The 19,906-nt window shown below is 31.2% G+C and overlaps 1 protein-coding gene across 1 annotated transcript in view; it reads right to left on the bottom strand.

Moving 5' to 3' along the window:
* Positions 1-4,646: 4,646 nt before the first annotated feature.
* Positions 4,647-19,906, bottom strand: part of LOC148299783 (uncharacterized) — a 70,599-nt gene continuing 55,339 nt past the window's right edge. Inside the window, exons 4-5 of the mRNA XM_088275685.1 lie at positions 5,683-5,789; positions 4,647-4,673 (exon numbers count right to left, since the gene is read on the bottom strand). Of these exons, the coding sequence (XP_088131811.1) occupies positions 4,647-4,673; positions 5,683-5,789 (134 nt within the window). The remainder of the gene's footprint in view (positions 4,674-5,682; positions 5,790-19,906) is intronic.

Below are 19,906 nucleotides of genomic sequence, written 5' to 3'. Positions count from 1 at the left end.
TTATCTTCTTAATCATAACAATTAAGTTACAGTTTACCTATATTATTGTTTGTTTAAAAAGCTGGACGAATGTTTTTTGGTAAATTATGAGCAATGGTATAAGTAAATGAATTTACAAACAAAATTCTTCACCAGCTTTCATTGTTGTCTAGGGTTATTGGAGAATACAAATATTTTTTATTGAAATCAATTTTAAGTTTTCTATTCAAAATATTTTTTATTCATAAAATTTTATATCCGTTATTAATAGCAATGTGTTTAGTTAAAGATAACTTTTTTAATATATATATATATATATATATATATATATATATATATATATATATATATATATATATATATATATATATATATATATATATATATATATATATATATATATATATATATATATATATATATATATATATATATATATATATATATATATATATATATATATATATATATATATATATATATATATATATATATATATATATATATATATATATATATATATATATATATATATATATATATATATATATATATATATATATATATATATATATATATATATATATATATATATATATATATATATATATATATATATATATAAAATATATAATATTTCCGTAAATGTATTAAACATTTACGAATAAAATATTTTTCACTGTTTTCTATGACCTTCTTCCAGATATTAGACAACTTTTCAATCCCTTTTTTATAGAACTCGAATGGTTTTATGGAACTGGTTTTATGGAACCATCAACACTCCCCCACATTGCACTGCACGACCATCCTCAAGGCAAACAACTCCCGTTTAGACCACCAACGAGATGGTTTGACAGCTGGGAATCAACAAAGCAGGAGGATAATCCCTCAAAAAAAAAATTAAGAGAAAAAAAAGAATTTATATATCCAATATTATGATATGTTTTTAAAATAATTTTTATCCAGTAAAACAGTTTGTTTTTCTTGTTCGCGATTTGAACAACTTTTACTATATGGTTTTAAATTAGTCCGTGAAAGAAAACCGTGTTTAATTTAAAAGTGATGAAAATTTACATACATAACACACCCTTAATGGCTTACCAACCCTTCTCGGAATTGCTATGGAAAGGTCTTGAAAGAAAATTCACAAGAGGTCAAAAGAAGTTAGAAATCCAATCAATAGTTTGCATGTCGTAAATTAAATCTGGTTCCGCGGCATTGAAAGGTCAGAGGTCTTACGTAATCTGCTGAGAAGCCTTAGTGTAGTAGCTCTTAAAAAATTACAGCACTTATACGGGGTTTTGCCGAGGTTTAATACCTGTCGTAAGTAACTAACAAGTAATTATTTTTCGGAATTTGCAAATCATATCATGGAAACTAACCACTCATTTGACTCTCATACACTTAAATTATTACACTCTGTTACAAATAAAGGTCAAGCCATGAATAATTTAGAAAATTTTAAAATACATAAAAATTTTAATTCAGATAAAACAATACTTAATAATATACTGTTTCAAAATACGTCACCATTATTATCAATGTTTCCTTTTACAAAAAATGTTGTTCCTTAACCCCCCTCCCTATATTTATTAACCTATATATACACCAAAATATATTTTTATTCGTTAGTTTTAATTTGTACCAGAAGATGAAAACAACTGTCGTTTTCGAAACTAGCCGTAAATAAAAATAAAACTCGATAAAGTGGATTATTCAAGTGTTAAATTTTAATAAAATAACCTGTCGTAAGCGTATATTGTATGCGCAACAATTTGGGTATATGGGAACGGTAGATACTGGTCCGCCTTCGTGGTGTAATAGTTAGCGTGTATAGCTACCGTGCTAGAGGTTCCGGGTTCGATTCCCAGAGGGGGTGAAAATAAATATTAGTGATTTTACACTCTAATATTTATCAAATATTACCCTGAAGCGCAGGGGTGATCACCTTGCCTTCATTTAAGTAACGATCAAGATAACACTGCTTCAATACGATAATACGATGCAGTGCCCTATGCACCATTAGGTGCGGATAAAGGTCAGAAGAAGAAGAAGATACTGATGCACTGGTGACGATGATGATTAAATGATCATCAATACCTTACAATAAGTGTTTTTTTGGTAATAAACTGGCAGTACACAAAAGAGTCCTGGTGCCACATGAGGGGAACGTTGTGGTCAACAGAAGCAGAGGAAAACCGAAGAAAACTTGGTATAATCAAGTATTTGAAATGCTTGAAATTAGTCAGGATTATTGGAATAATCGGCGGGTATATATGTGCATGAACGTGGAACAGGCGAAGAATGTTTGCAAAGATAGAGTGGTGTGGCATTCTATTCTCTCTACCTACTCCTGCGGGAAGGCGGTGTGATATTAAATTAATTTGTTAAAAAAGCAAGTGTTTTATTTGTAATTAAATCCTGACTTACCACAAAGCGAATGTCGAAACAATAAAAAACATTATTTTTTAACAAATAAACACTTAGTATAGTATACCACTTGATTAGTTTTATTTATATATAAATTTAAATTCAGATAAAACGTTAATTAATAATATACTGTTTCAAATTACGTCACCATTATTATCAATGTTTCCTTTTACAAGAAATCATTTTCCTTAACCCCCCCTTCCCTATATTTATTAACCTATTTATACCCCTAAATATTTTTTGTTCGTTAGTTTTAATTTTTACCAGAAGATGAAAACATCTGCAAGTTTCCGAAACTAGTCGTATATTTAAATAAAACTTGTTTAATTGTTAAAAAATAATCAACATGTCATTCCACAAAGTTAATGCCGAATCAATAAGTAACATAATTTAAAAAAAAGAGATTCTTAAATGATTTTTCAACTCCAAAATGCAATACGAGGCAATTTCAACAAAACTTCAAATATTTGGGAATTAAATATTTCAATAAACTCCCTAAAAAAAATTAAAAAATAGAAGATATAAAAATTCTTCGTAAAAAAAATAATGTCCATTACATATAAATCTTGAAAAAATATATAAAAAGACTATTTTAGCATTAATTAAATAAAACATTAAACCTTGAGTGTAAGTACCTCTCCAAGCACAAGGGCTCAGTCTCTTTTTTGGAGAGGCACATCGAATCTAAAACTAAAAGTTTGCCATGTGTATATATTTTTGAAAAATGTATTATGTTGTACTTAAAAATGAAACTAAATTAAATAAAAAAATAAATAACATGCTAGAAATTTGTGCTTTTACTATTATCTCTTTTTATTTAGCCAGACTGTGCCACAGCAACGAGTGCTGAGAGATACTGTAGAATACAATTGAATTATTTTTCAATTTTTCTAGTATTCTTTGTCTTCTGAGAATGTAGCAATAAAATTCAAAACAAGTCAGTATAAGGGAATGGGAATCATGCGATAACAGCTGTCCTCGTATTTATAGAGGGTTGATAGTTAACCTTTAGTTTCTAGACAATGTATCGGAAATGTCTAAACGGAAAAACTACAGGGGGTTAGACGGTGTGGAGAGATCGAATAAATAAATAAATAAATGTATTCGCCGATATCACGTTGCACAGGGTGGCAGAAAATGAATCACCCTATCGGAAGATGTTTTAATTTTTTGTAAACGGCGTTGAGATTTGTAAATTAGACAGCTGCAGTTTACAAACAGATTTTGGTTGGCCAAAATTAATCATCCAACTTTGTTTTTAAATAACTTTTTATACTCTATTTATAGATTTGGCGTTTGATTTGTAAAACTCCATTTTAATTTATCCATAAAATGTTAAATCGACATTCATTTGAAAATGTTATAACTAGGCGAATAATTGTCATAAAATATATTTTTATGTTTTTTTTTTTTAATAATATAAGTAAAATAGAATTTAGTAGACTCAAAAAATCAGTGTTTGATTTAACATGTAACACATAAACTTTTTAACTATAAAATTGAAATACACGTTTATATTCACTCACTCCTTTCAAGAACGTCATAAATCAAAAATCGTAAATTTTCAGTTGTGCATATTTTCGTAAAGTCCAGAAAATGTACTATATCCCAGCAAAAGCGGCATATTTTAAACTTAATATTTACCCGCTACAGGGCAAAAAGTGTTGTTTTTGCATTTTGTAGAAAAAGTATTGTTTAATTATTTTTTTAAATATCCTAAATATTTTTCAAATGGACAAAAAACATTTAGGTTTTACCTTTAAAAATTTTTGTACAGTAAAAAGTTCAAATAGTGCTTGATTTATATTTTTAATACATTTTATTATATTTTTAAACTTTAAAAACGATCTCCTGAAAAATCAAGTTTTTTTTAAATATATGACGTTGTTGAAAGGAGTGAGCGATATGTGTGTCCACACTGGCGGCAGCCGCTTGACGCATATCATATTTTCCACAAAATAAAATTGTTAAAGCCCAAATAAAGATTTCCGTTACTATAATTTTAATTTTTTAATTAATTAAAAAATATATATGTAAAATAAAATTGTATGATTAATTTTGCGCCACTCTTAATTTGTGTACCACAGTTGTTTAGTTCACAAGTGTCTAATTAAAAAATGATAACATTTTCTGATAGGGTATTAATTTTGTGCTACCCTGTATATCGTCGAGAGAGAAATAAAACGACTTGGGAAACAACAAACAAACAATTTTGTTATATTTTGTTTATATATTTTTTACAGATCGCACTCTTCGATAGCAATCTGTATAAACAAACATATAAATGTTCCTTTGTTCAAAATCTTAAATCTTTTAAAGAAATTCACCTTTTGCTCAAAATTTTGACACAAGGCTTAAAATTTCAAGAGCATGTATTTATTTGTCACAAGTGAAAACAGTATTGAAAATAAATATCAAGCCACTTACTGAACTTTTTACTGTGCAACATATCTTTTTAAGTTAAACCTGAAGGTTTTTTGTCCTTTTGAAAAATATTTAGTACATTTAAAAATAATTAAACAGTACCTTTTCTTCAAAATGCAAAGCACCACTCTTTCTGCCCTGTAGCGGGTGAATATTAAGTTAAAAATATACCTCTTTTGCTGGGATATAGTACATTTTCTGGGCATTCCGAAAACATACATAACTGAAAATTGACGATATTTGATATATGACGTTCTTGAAAGGAGGAGTAAGCGAAATGTCAAATATTATTGAGGTACGCCATTTGCAAAAAATTAAACATCTTTTGATAGAGTGATTACTTTTGTGCCACTCTGTATATTGTCGGGAGAAAAGTCAAACGACTTGTGAAACAATAAACAAACAATTTTATTTTATTTTTGTAAATATATTTTTTTTCCAGACCGAACTCCTCGATAGCAATCTGTATAATAAACACGTAAAGGTTCAAAATCCTTAATCTTTAATCTATCAAAGAAATTCACCGATTCCTTTAAAATTTCGACTCTAGGTTTAAAATTTCAAGAGCGTGTATTCATATGTCACAAGTCAAAACACGTTTTGTTGTAGAAACGACAGATTTTCCACAATGCCCATGCAGCACCATTCTGCCCTGTAGCGGGTAAATATTAAGTTTAAAATATGCCTCTTTTGCTGGGATATAGTACATTTTCTGGGCATACCGGAAACATACAACACTGAAAATTGACGATTTTTGATTTATGACGTTCTTGAAAGGAGTGAGTGACTTGTGTATTATTATTTTATTTTAAACTTCGAGAACATTTTGTTAAATTTCATATTTCTTACCTTTGCCGACAGTTCGTCCACTTCTTTTTCCACCGCTTTCTCCGTTTGCTTTCTGACCTGGTGACCTCTGAAGGATGCCTGGATCTTGGTCGCAGCATGGCACAGCTCTGCATAAAAGAATAGAAAGAAATAATCAATAAAAAAGTCCGAATATGAGGAAAAGGTAATACCAAATAACATGATTTTTTTTTTATTTACTAAATATAGTTACAACATTTTGAGTGTGTCCAAATACTTGTTCACAAATCTGTATCATCTCCAATTATAGGAGTATTTTTTTAAAATTATTTTTAACATCCCATCAAAGATGAAGAAGAATATGGAAGTCTGGGCATTTACGGGGCTGACGACCGTCAACCAGCCTATGGTTTAAGTGATCACTTTACACAGGTGTAACATTCACCAATTCTACCCATTATTGACAACCACACTATTCAAATTCTTGGAAGTTATATATACATGAACCGATTTTGAAACATTGTTCTTGAATCACTAGAACTTCACTAGAGACATCTATTGGTGAGATGATTAGATTGTTCCATATTTTCCTTCATCTTTGATGAGATGTCAAAAACTAATATGAAATTAATTCCTGTAATTGGAGATAATCCAGATTTTGTGAATAAGTATTTGGACACACTCAAAATGTTGCAGAAAAAGGTAATACCAAATAACTCATTTTTTTATTTAGTTATGATTTTTAATTACTTTATGGATAATGGAAGCAGGTTGTATAAATGACAGTATATACACAAAGTTTTTTTTACTAAAAGAGGTATATGTTAGGTATTGTTTGCCATCTTTGTTGGATTGAGAAAAGCTTTTATGTATGAGAGATCCTTTTATTCGATTGCAAGATAAGGAACTCCGAATTATTTTGACATACTGGGTAACGCCTAAATATATGATTTTAATTTTCTTAAAATATATTTTCTGAAGCATAACAGGCAAGCATCTTCGAGATAGAATCAGAAATGCCAGGATCAGGGAAATATGCGAGATCGAAGATGTCGTTAGGCGGGGAAGGCAACGAAGGAGACTATGGTATGCGCATGTGAGGAGAATGGAACCATCCAGACTCCCCCACATCGCACTGTACGGCCAACCCCATGGTAGACGACTCCCGGGTAGACCACCAAAGAGATGGGTCGATAGCTGGGAATTGACGTCGCAGGAGGCTAATCCCTCTTAAAAACAGGCCACAATGCCTATAAGAAGAAGAAGAAGAAGTAGCTTGTAATTTGTCTAGATTTTTACTAACAACGTTATGAATGTATCTTTATAAAGTGCTCCGTCAGGTTTTTAGCGTGTTTGTGTAGTAAATAGTCTTGGAATCACCTACAATTTTTCACTTTCATTATAATATACTTCTTTACCTCTCGACAACTCCATTTTTTAGGTGACTATCGCACCTGGTCACTTTTAAGGATGAAATATTTTCAGTCAGGCTGAGATTAATGAACTTCCCCGTAAATCCCCCACCAACCACCTTCCAGAGCTTCCGGTTACAGGAAATATTCGTTGCCAATACCGGAAGTCTACCTTCGGAGTTCAGGAAGAATTATTAACCATAATTAAGGCTCAAATCCAAATGATATTTATGAGAATATAAATACACACATATATATATATATATATATATATATATATATATATATATATATATATATATATATATATATATATATATATATATATAAATATATATATATATATATATAAACATATATATGTATATGTATATATATATATATATATATATATATATATATATATATATATATATATATATATATATATATATATACATATATGTACATCCATGAATGTAATAAAAAATTAAACACTTGCCACTTATTAATTTTTTTTGCGGCTTTGTGATATTAATTTTACGGGTCGTACCCACACAAGCATCTACGTATGGATTAAATACTTGAAAAATACTGCTTTTTTCATGGACCTATATTTTAGCTTTTAGACCAACTCCCTTAAAACTTCACTGTTGTAATAAAAATGACACTATAAGAGTTGTTGAATGATTGACATATAAAACCCCTGCGGGGAGTGTTAAGATAAATATATATATATATATATATATATATATATATATATATATATATATATATATATATATATATATATATATATATAATATATATATATATATATATATATATATATATATATATATATATATATATATATATATATATATATATATATATATGTATTAATTTTAAAATCAAACACAGATTTTTTGAGTCTACTAAGTTGTATTTTATTTACAAAAACACATAAAAAATTATATTGTGACAATTGTTTCGCCTTGTTAGGGCATTATCAAACGATTTTAAATTAAAATGGAGTTCTTCAAAGTTTTAGCTTTAAACAAAAAGATTTTGGTAAATTTAAATATCAATTTAGATACCAAAAATTCCAACTGAGCGGTGCGACGAAATTTTCTGAAAAAAATCCACTTTTATCCATATCCGGCGAGATCCAGGATCAAAAAGCGTCTATTTGTTGAAAAGATTTTCAGGAATTCTGATTTAGAAGAAATTTCAGGTTTTCACGAATTATTAAGGTTTCATGGAAATTTTCCCTGAACGACGACAAACAGCTTAAAAGAAGCTTAGACCCTTTTCAGTACCACTGAAAAACGTACTTTTTGATCGGTAGAGATTTATGGGGAGAGATGTATAAAGTGGACGGTATATGGGATGGTTTTGAATTAAAATAATTCAGAAATCGGAGACTGGATGGCACTTTTAAATATTATATTTATTTTGAAGACATAATTTTTTCCTAAAAAAATGTATGTTACTGAAATTAATTCAAGATTTAAAATTTCTTTGAAGAACATTTAATACCGTCAATCCTAAATTACATTTAATATCGTAATTATTATATTTGTCGGTTAGCACGCTATGTTACCGTACTGGAGGTCTCGGGTTCGATTCCTAGAGGGGGGGTCAAATAAACATAAGTGATTTTTTCACGATAATATTTATTCAATATTACCCTGGACTGGTACCTGAAGCGGAGGACTGATCACCTTTCCTTCATGAATTAGAGATCAAGATAACACTACGTTTATATGGTGCAGTGCCCTAAGCACCATTTGGCGCAGATAAGGGTTAGAAGAATATTATATTTATCGAAATGAAGCAAATGCATCATCCCGTTCCGAAAACTATTTTTCTCTATTTTTTATTAAATGGATATATTCCTTGAAAAAGAAACATGTCTTATAATAAAATTTTAATAAGAAAAGATGACTTTATTTTGTTTTATGCATGCAGAAGGATACATTGTTGCATTGAGTAATAAATTAAAAATGAATATCTCAATTTTTCTTGTTCCTGACTATATCTCAGCTTATTGTCCTTGTAGACTGCTGTGGTCAGCTCTCCTCTTCCTCAGGTTATATCGCTCACTCCTTTCAAGAACATCATAAATTAAAAATCGACAATTTTCAATTGTGCATGTTTTCGGAATGCCCATAAAATGTACTGTTTCTCAGCAAAAGCGGCATATTTCTAACTTAATATTAATTGTATTGTATATATATATTTTTAATGTATTAAATATTTTTCAAACGGAGAAAAAACCTTCTGGCTTTACCTAAAAAGATCTGTTGCACAGTCAAAATTTTAATAAGTGGTTTGATATTTATTTTTAATACATTGTGTTACATTTTCAAACTTTAAAAACGTTCTCCTGAAAAATCAATTTTTTTTTATTTATGATGTTCTATATATATATATATATATATATATATATATATATATATATATATATATATATATATATATATATATATATATATATATGTCCTTCTATCTTGAATAACGTCACCTAACGTCATTTACCATTGAATATCTGAATGTGTAAATTTAAAGAAAATTTTTTTTTAAATAATGTATGTGTTACTTATATTACAATATATTTTAAAAATTACTTTTTACGTCATTAATTAAATGTCAAAATTATGTTACTGAAAAATAAATCGGGGTGTAAAAATTTCCTTTGAAGAGTACTCAGTTGAATTTAATGGTGAAAATATTACATTTATCGAAATGAAACAACATATAATGTTTGTCTTTCAATGTTTAAGCATTCATATAATGTGGGGGTGGATTTATACCCAGGGGCGGTTTGAAATCAAACAAATAATATTTCATACATGTATAGGTACTTCATCAAGAATATTAATTAGCTTTTCAGTAAACAAGAGGATATTATCAAATTCAAATATATGAGAATGAAAATGACATTTGTATATCAACCCTTCTGTTGATATTTGTACGAGTATATGTATTAAACCAGCCGACCTTTATTTCATGTGTTTATTTATATATATATATATATATATATATATATATAAATTTCAATGGAGTTCTACAAATTCAACGCCGAATCTATAGAATATAAAAACATGATTAATTTTGATTTTAAATCTGTTTGTAAACTGCAGCTGTCTAGTTTACAAGTGCCAACGCCATTTATAAATAAATAAATAAATAAATAAATATATATTTATATATATATATAAATATATATATATATATATATATATATATATATATATATATATATATATATATATATATATATATATATATATATATATATATATATATATATATATATATATATATATATATATATATATAAATATATATATATATATATATATATATATATATATATATATATATATATATATATATATATATATATATATATATATATATATATATATATATATATATATATATATATATATATATATATATATATATATATATATATATATATATATTTATATATACACCAGGATATAATACTTTTACTACCATCACGCCGTTTCCCTGCAGGGGTAGGTTTAGCGGATGGAACGCTAACTCTTCTGTCCTGAAATACACTCCTTGCTGCCTTCGCATCTATGCATCTAGTCATACAAGCCCTCCGATTACGCAGACACCATAATCCCTGTAAATAAATACCTAGATTTCTATATTCTTCTTTTTCTAGAAGTGTAAAAATACCTAAGTATTATTTGAAATACGACATAAAATATTGATCAAATCCTATGAATCGAGTGAAATGTTAGGGATTTAAAATTTAAAATCATCCTTTTAGATAGGGGTGGGTTTAAATTATTGCAAGCACAACTCTAATAAAAGCCTCCTTATTTTGATAAGGGTTGAAAAATGAGCGTTAAATACAGCCTGCCTGCAATTTTGTCGAGTCCACAGATTTTTGAAACTCGTATGAATATGAAATTTACAGACATTTGACGTGAGCTAATTTGGTACGAAAAACTGTGTTCATTTTTTACCTTTATCACAGAAATAATTTTAATTGAATAAACATTGTATTCAAATTAAAATATGTCATATTTAATTCATTTACTTTGTAGTCAGGTTAGTCAGTAATTTATGAAGCTGATGTGCTTGGCAATAGAAGTAAAGGAAGACCGATAGGGAAGAAGCCTATATCCAGCAGTTGAGAAATTCTTCTTCTTCTCTTTATATCTCCTCATTACTGAGTGTTGTGACCCTTGTGGAAGCAATGACTCTTCTCCAGTTATCCCTTGACTGCGCTGCACGTAGCTGCGCTGCAACCACCGAGGTGCCTGCTGCTGCCTTAACTCCATCGGTCCATCGTGTGGGGATCTTCCTCTCCCTCTCTTCCCCTCCAGGCTGCCGATCATAGCCAGTCGTTCCGAGCTATCCTCATTGCCACGTATAATAATGTATATTACAGATAAAGTTGAGGTAAAAGCAGGTACACTGCTGTCTTATTTCGATCGGTGATCTTCATCTCTCTCTTTTCATTGAAGAACAGAGTGTTATGTTATCTTACGAGTACTTTCGTATTATTTGTATTATGTTCTTATTCAATATGTATTATACTCTGTACTTTCATTGTCGAATTAGCCACTATTGACAATTACAATATTGTATCAAATTTCCTTATCAATACATCTGTTTTCAAGTCAGTACATGTGTACTACGCATGGTCAAGCAGTGAACTATGTCCAGACAGAATTATCTTATTTGTATAATTGTGCTAACTATGTTAAGTACTTGGGAGTGTACGCGACTGAAAATGGCAGCCTTCAAAAGGAACTGGGAGTGCGATTAGGACTCGCAGGGTCCGCATTTAACAGTATGAAGGCTGCCTAGAGATCGGATTTACACTCGGTGAAGACCAAATGCTGCCTATACAATGCCTGCATTGCTCCTGTTCTCTTATACGGCTGTGAAACATGGCACCTTACAAGGGCCCAGAGCAGCCGTGTACTGAGCTTCGAGAACAGGTGTCTGCGGAGAATTTTAGGCGTGCGGTGGTTTGACTTTGTGAGGAATGAAGAGATAAGGCGTAGGACGCAGCAAATCTTGGTCACAACTGTCGTCAAGAAAAGGCGATTCAGTTGGCTTGGCCATGTACTCCGCATGCCTCCTGAGAGCCTTAATCAAGCTTGCCTCTTTACAAGGCATCAGGTTCGTGCCGCCCAGGACGACCACTGCTGACAATTCGTCGGCAGTTCTCGTCAGAACTTCGGGACGCGGATCTGACTTGGGAGTATGCAAGGGAGCTGGCAGCCGACAGAAAAGCCTATAGACAGTTTGTGGACTCCATTTGCTCCACCTATGGAGCGGATATGGTTTAATAATATAATAATATGTTCAGACTTTATCTTATTTCTATTTGTATAAAATCGCAATATTAAGGCCAGCAAGCCCTATAAGAAGAGAGAACTCTACGGTAGTCACTAAAAGCATAACCTCATTATTTTCGTATTGGAATTAAATGTTATTTTGAGAAGAAGTTTACATTTTTATTATTTACGTCCACCTAGCACCTAACAAGAGAAAGAAGGTTTTCAGCTTGTTTTGTATCTCGTTTTACACAGTTCATTGGTACCAGGACTCCATTTTGTTTTGCCGGTGTAGCTTTCCCTAAAAGGGCATTTCAAAGCTCAAAGCTTGGTCTATTGGTTCAATTATAAATTTACATCAGCTTTTGTGGAATAATACTAATCAGGTCGTCGTCACAAAAGCAAAAGGCTTTCCTTTAGGCGCTAAGCCTCCCTAATCCGCGGACAATACAACCTTTGCTGCATAAACAATAGGGGTACAGAACCTCATAAAACTACCCCTATTTTACACAGGGGTAGACTTAACGCTAAGACACTTTTGGTGTAAATTTTAATCTCTCTATAATACCAAACCGGCCATTTCTGGTAACCGTACACATATTTCGCAAATAATCGCATTTAAAGTAAAATTACTCTTAACCCTTGGTCGGCCAACTTTGTTACATTCTTTGTATTATTTTGATGTTGTAATTAATGTGGCTATATTGGAGACACATTGTGACAAAAATATTTTTTATTTAGCATCGACCCGTTTACTTTTATGCCCTTAAATGGATTATACAAGTATGACTTATAAAATTTGCGTAGTGTGGTTGCCAATCATGGGTTAAATGGTGAATGTAGCACTTGTTTTAACCCTTTGAAGACAAAATAAAAAAATTCACTTAACACATTTTTATTTCTAGAAATTATTTACAAATAAGTGTATACAGCAACTCAAAATTTACTGAAAATTGTGCACACAGATTGATACAATATTTATCCCTCAACGAAATTAAAAATACACATTGTGTGCCTGGTAGTTAGCAACAAAAACCGTGTTTTATAAAGTATAAATAAAAGCATTTATTATTGAAAATATGAGGTAATATATAACACTTCTTATTTTTAATATTATTATGACTATAACTCACTTGTCATTTTGATTATTTCGTTCAATTACCTTACAAAATTGATTAACTAAGATACAGATAACTTATCAATATCGCAACATGTGCACATCGCCACAATAAATAGTCTGAAATAAGCTCCAAGACAATGATACCAACATGAAATCTATACAAGCATTATTTCTGTTATATAGGCAACACATATTGCACTATGGTTTTAACTAGAAACCTGTACGGCTGTCCAAATTTAAAACACAGTAAGGGACATTTTTTGTAGAATCTACTTGGTCCAAAAATGCAAAAAAAAACGTACTACTAAAAAAATGTCCCTTACTGTGTTTTGAGTTTGGACAGCCGTGTAGGTCTTAGACAATTTACTTTAAATTTGTGGTTAGCAGCAGTAACCAGTTGTCCTGAAAGGGTTGACAAGCCTATGACAGATGTTCAAATCTTTTCAAATCTTCCCAATCTTCCAGAATCATACACATACTGGGAACATGATTTTCAGTTTATATAAAGCTTATAATTTGATCAATTATTTTATTACAACATTATGTACATATGTATCCAAATCTTTGTTCATGAATCTCGGTTTCTACACTTCGAAGTAAATTCAGACATTTAGCTTCTAAATGAAGTATTTTTACGTCAGTCTACGCACAAATTTTATACTGTAAAAACTTTAGAGGCTTACACTCTTCACTTCAAAGTTTATTTCTTCTTTATTTTAAATTCTATTGCATTACATGACATAAATTCAAATACAAAAAATATGAGTAAAATATAAATGTAAATACAAAAAAAGATCCCACAAAGGAATGGCCTGTGTGTGGGTATACAACATAATTTTGGTCATAGTAAAAGGTATAAGGGTTTAGGTATTATAAGCAGAACTAGAATAATAGTGTTAATATAAAATACAAAAATACTTGACCATCAGAAAACAGAAATAATTATGGTTTTTTTATGTTTTTAAAATAAAAAACTTAAAAACATAAAAAAGATGAAAAAGTAAAAAGTTAGCAAGCATGTACTACATGAGTGATACGTCTACAAGAAAAAGGAGCTTGAATCTATCTCTTCAATAAACAATCAGATCAAAATTTTAAATCCACACAAACTTAGGTAATCAACAATAAATTGGAATAAAGGTATTTTTTGTTGGATTTTTATGTGACATTCGGCCTTGTGTCCACTGAGTACCGAGTGCGGCCCTGTGTTCCCATTGCATACATTACGGACGTCGTAACGCTCCGCAGTTGCGAATTTCTCATGAAATATGCAGTGTGGAAACAGGAATTCGGCTTTGGCGATGTTCCAAACTGAATATCCACAGAATGCACGACTCGTAAAGCCTTCTCTGGGGTCGCCACGGCCACACAGCCTTCCTGACTCATTCATAAATTTATTTATTTAAAAAATAGTTAAAAACAAAAAAAAAAAGTGATTTATTGATGAATGTTAGCAAATCCAAGATTATGGTTTTTGAAAGAGAATAATGCAGATCTGAATGTGAAATATTGGTAAACGGAGAGATTTTGGAACAGGTAGATGATTTCGTGTATATGGGTAGTATGTTTTCTAGGGATGGAAAGATTGATAAAGACATAGAAAGGAGAGTGAATGCTGGGAACAAAGTGAATGGTGCACTGAAATCAGTTGTAGCAAATAAAAACCTATCAGCGGAAGCTAAACTGGCAGTGCACAACGGAGTCCTGGTTCCAACTCTAATGTATGGATGTGAAACATGGAGTTTGCAAAAGAAGGATGAAAGTAGACTGAATGCAGTCGAAATGCGATCTCTCAGAAGAATGTGCGACAAAACGATGTATGATAGATGTGCGAATAGTGAAATAAGGAAGGAATGCAAAGCTGAGATAAGCATTATCGATAAAATTAAGAAAGGTGTGTTGAGATGGTTTGGACATGTGGAACGAATGAGTGAGGAAAGAACGGTAAAACGGATTTATGGGCGAATGTTAGTGGGAAAAGAAGCAGAGGAAGACCGAGAAAAACATGTCACGATCAGGTATGCCAAATACTTGAAAGTGGTCAGGTTTGGAGTCGTAACAAACGGCGGGTATGTATGAGGAGATGCATTAACGTGGAAGAGGCGAAGAATGTTTGCAAGGACAGAGTGGTGTGGCGCTCTATTCTCTCTGCCTACCCCTGCGGGGAAGCGGCGTGATGGTTAGTTAGTTAGTTAGTTAGTTAAAAACAACCCTTAAAAACGATCGCATCTTATTGGCATCTTAAGAAGGGATAATCGGTAACTCGCATCTCGATTTTCTTTAAGCCCAGGTAACATTTAACGTTTTCAAGTTAAGTTTTACTTAATAAATTATAAAATATTTCGATGCATTCTGCATCGTTTTCAAACACCGTATACCATAGCATACGCTGCTTGAAAATGACGCGGAATGCATCGAAACACGTGTCACAGTAGATTTAAACGATTTAAACCCTTTGGACGCGTAAATTGACTTTAGTCTATGGCTTTTACAAGCCATGGACAAAAGTAAACAAATGAAAGGAAATAAAAGGAATTTTATAGAATACTTTATTTTTTATGGAAAATTTTTATTTTACAAATCAATTTTTATTTTTTGCTTAAATTGAATAAAAAGATAAAATGCCTTTTGAATGTTTAACCATGTTACAAATTAAACAAATTTGGAACCGATCTCATTGAATTTGTATTAATTTGTATTAGAATAATTGATTCCTTATAAGGCTTTTCGCTTTGCGGCCAAGTTTCGTGGAACGTATCTAGGCCGTAAAGCGAGGTATGGGTGTAGTGTTATATTTGCAGTGTTTACTAAGTTATATAATTATAGCAGCATTTACTTAGTCAAAGTCAAATAAAAATGGATAGATTTCACCACAAAGTGACTGCTGAATCAATGAATGAAAACATTTAACGTAATTGAATTTTTTTATTTTTTATTTTTTTAAATACTGATATCTGTAGCATGTGTAAGACGGAGAATATCGTGAGGTGGGAACGACATTGAAGGCGATACTGGAATGAGCATACAAACAAAATGTCAGAAGACAGACTTCCACGTATCGCCCTTCGAGGAAACCCTGAAGGACGTAGACTACGACGTACACGTATGTCTGAGGTCGTTAGTGCATGTCAGCTCTCAGTTCTTAGTGCATGTTTGTTCTGCAACCGCTAGTGCATGTTTGTCCTTGGATCGACCAAAATCCCATGTGATAAACATTTTATGTAATTGTAAGTGTGAGATTAGCGCCATGGTGGTGACGGATAGTTTCCATATTATTTTTTGTCATCTCATCAAACCTCCGTAGTGTAATGGTCAGCACGCTCGGCTACCGTTCTGGAGGTCCCGGGTTCGATTCCCAAGGAGGGTAAAATAAATAGAAGTGATTTTTTCACTGTCATATTTATTCAATATTATCCTGGACTGGTACCTGAAGCGGAGGGCTGATCACCTTTCCTTCATGTGTAAACGATCAAGATAACACTGCGTTTATATGACGCAGTGCTCTATGCACCATTGGGGTGCAGATAAGGGTTTTATTATATATATATATATATATATATATATATATATATATATATATATATATATATATATATATATATATATATATATATACCATCTCATCAAAGATGAAGAAGAATGTGGAAGTCTGGGCATTTACGGGGCTGACGACCGTCACAGGCTGGTTTAAGTGATCATTTTACACACGTGTAACATTCACCAATTCCACCTATTATTGACAACCACACTACTCAAATTCTTGGAGTTCTATATATTTGAACCAATTTAGAAACCTTTTTCTTCAATCACTAGAACTTCACTAGAGACATCTATTGGTGAGATATAAAGAAGAAAAATAACTCCTATAATTGAAGATAATCCAGATTTGTGAACAAGTATTTGCACACACTCAAAATGTTTTAAACGTATAGTATTGTTTGCATGCTGTTGTAGTGATTGTCCTGGTGAACAGACGGGTACGTCTCGAAACCGGTAGACATAAAAATCTCGGTGAGTGGTTTATTACTAATATATTTGTAAAAAATACAAAAGTTAAAATTACTCACCACAAGGTGCTTTAAATATTAATAATATAGAAAATATCTAAATACAGTTACACTCTGTTACAAATAAAAGTTAAGTCTTGAATAATTTAGAAAGTTTAGAAATACATACAAATTTTAATTCAGATAGAACATCAATTAATAATATACTGTTTCAAAATACGTCACCATTATTATCAATGTTTCCTTTTACAAAAAAATCATGTTCCTAAGCCCCCCTCACTATATTTATTAACCTATATATACACCTAAATATATTTTTGTATCTGTCGTTTTCGAAACTAGTCGTCCATATATAAATAAAACTCATTAAAGTGTTATATTCAAGTGTTTAATTTTAATAAAATAATCTAAATACGGTGTACATATTTCATACAAGAAATTTCGTTTGATTTGTTTCAAACCTATTTTTATACAACAGACTTTCGACTTTAACGGACTCCCCTCCCCCCTAATTAGTCCGTTATATCGAAGTTTTACTGTATGATGAAAGTAATATGACTCGAAAAAAATTCGTGGAATTTATTTTACCCTCATTTAGAAGTCTGTTACATATTGTTTCCATTGTTACATTAAATAATTGGGGTTGGTTTGGGTAGCGTTAGTTCACCCTGTTACATATGTCGGTTCATTTAATCGAGTGAAAGCCTTACAATATAGTGTAAGCCTTCCCTACCACCGTCGTTTCTTATGTTATTTGTTACCATGGGACCCATAGAATACCCGTATGGGAACATTCTAGGAAAAACGGTTTATATGTTAGACTTTGAACCACACTAGAAATCAATATGCTAATAAAAATGTAAATTTATCTACATATATATATTAATATGGGTGAGGAAACATATGGAAGTCTGGGAAATTACACGGTTTTCAACCTGCCATAGGCTAGTCTAAATAATCGCTCAATTTCATATTATTTTTTTGACATCTCATCAAAGATGAAGAATAATATGGAAGTCTGGGCATTTACGAGGCTGAAGACCGTCATAGGCTGGTTTAAGTGATCATTTTACACACGTGTAACATTCATCAATTCTATTTACCAACCAATTTAGAAACCTTGTTCTTGAATCACTAGAACTTCGCTAGAGACATCTATTAATGAGATGTAAAGAAGCTTTTTAGTAAGCAGAGTTAGTATGTGCGGTCCGAATCCAGGATAACAATCACACACATGAGAAACGCCAGAAAATACCATTTTCATTTTTATAATTTAAGCTTATGATTTGACCAGATAATTTATTTACAACATTTTGAGTGAGTCCAAATACTTGTTCACCAAATCTGGATTATCTCCAATTACAGGAGTTATTTTCATATTATTTTGTCAAAAAATAATATGAAAATAACTCGTGTAATTGAAGATAATCCAGATGTTGTGAACAAGTATTTGGACACACTCAAAATGTTGTAAATCGCTCGATTTATTTATCTTTTAGTAAACCTAACCGTGTAGCAAAGCGTGGAAGCTTTTAAGTTTCATATGGTATAAACAACTAGGACCTTGACAGGACTCTGCAGAATGAGGAAATTTACACATGTGAAAATTGGACTGCATAACTCCCCAGTCTACAGATTTTGTGTAGAAGATAAGGAAACACCAACCCACATTCTCTATAACTGTGACGCACTCGCTCGCAAACGAAATCACATCGTTGGAGGACCACTACTGGACTCCGAGAAGGTGAAGCTCCTACCACCAAGACAGTTTGTGAGCTACATGACTCACGTAGGTCTTGAGAGTGAGCTTTGACATAGAGGAGGTCACAATATACCTAATATGGTCGCAGTGGCATTATGGATGCAAGATCCCTTGACCTCATAAATAATGGTATATATGTGTGTATATATCGGTAGTGTAAAGGCAAAGGGGTATATCTGTCAATTTTTTATTTTCTAAGTTTGTTCCACAAAATGTCTAAAATAGTATATTCCATCATCTGGAAAATGAATATAGTTGTAGTTGCAATACTTATTTAGTTTCATTGAGATATCAACATATAAAAACACATAAAACAAATGCGTTATTTAATTTCACAAGTTTGTTTTTGCTCTCCTGAATTTTTTGAATTACCTAACGTCCAAGTGACTCTGAAATCTAGCTACGGCATAAGCAACACCGTTTATCATGTCCCTACTCAGGCTTCAACTTTATAAGTTTCATAGCCAATGCCTACTTGTAAGTGGATTTACTCTTTATGTTTAAAGTTACTATAATTTCATGTAGTTCATGAGTGAAAATTCTAGGCAAAAACACTCGCTGCTCTCCTGAAAATTTGGTCTGAGACAGATATACCCCTTTGCCTTACACTACTGATAAATCGTATAACTTACTTCAATGTGTGGTAAAAAAATCAATTTATCAGT

This window comes from Brachycentrus maculatus, unplaced genomic scaffold (genome assembly GCF_059751285.1).
Source record: "Brachycentrus maculatus isolate JH-2025_06_01 unplaced genomic scaffold, ASM5975128v1 h1tg000951l, whole genome shotgun sequence".
NCBI lineage: Eukaryota > Metazoa > Arthropoda > Insecta > Trichoptera > Brachycentridae > Brachycentrus > Brachycentrus maculatus.
This window is presented reverse-complemented; position numbering and strand designations above follow the sequence as displayed.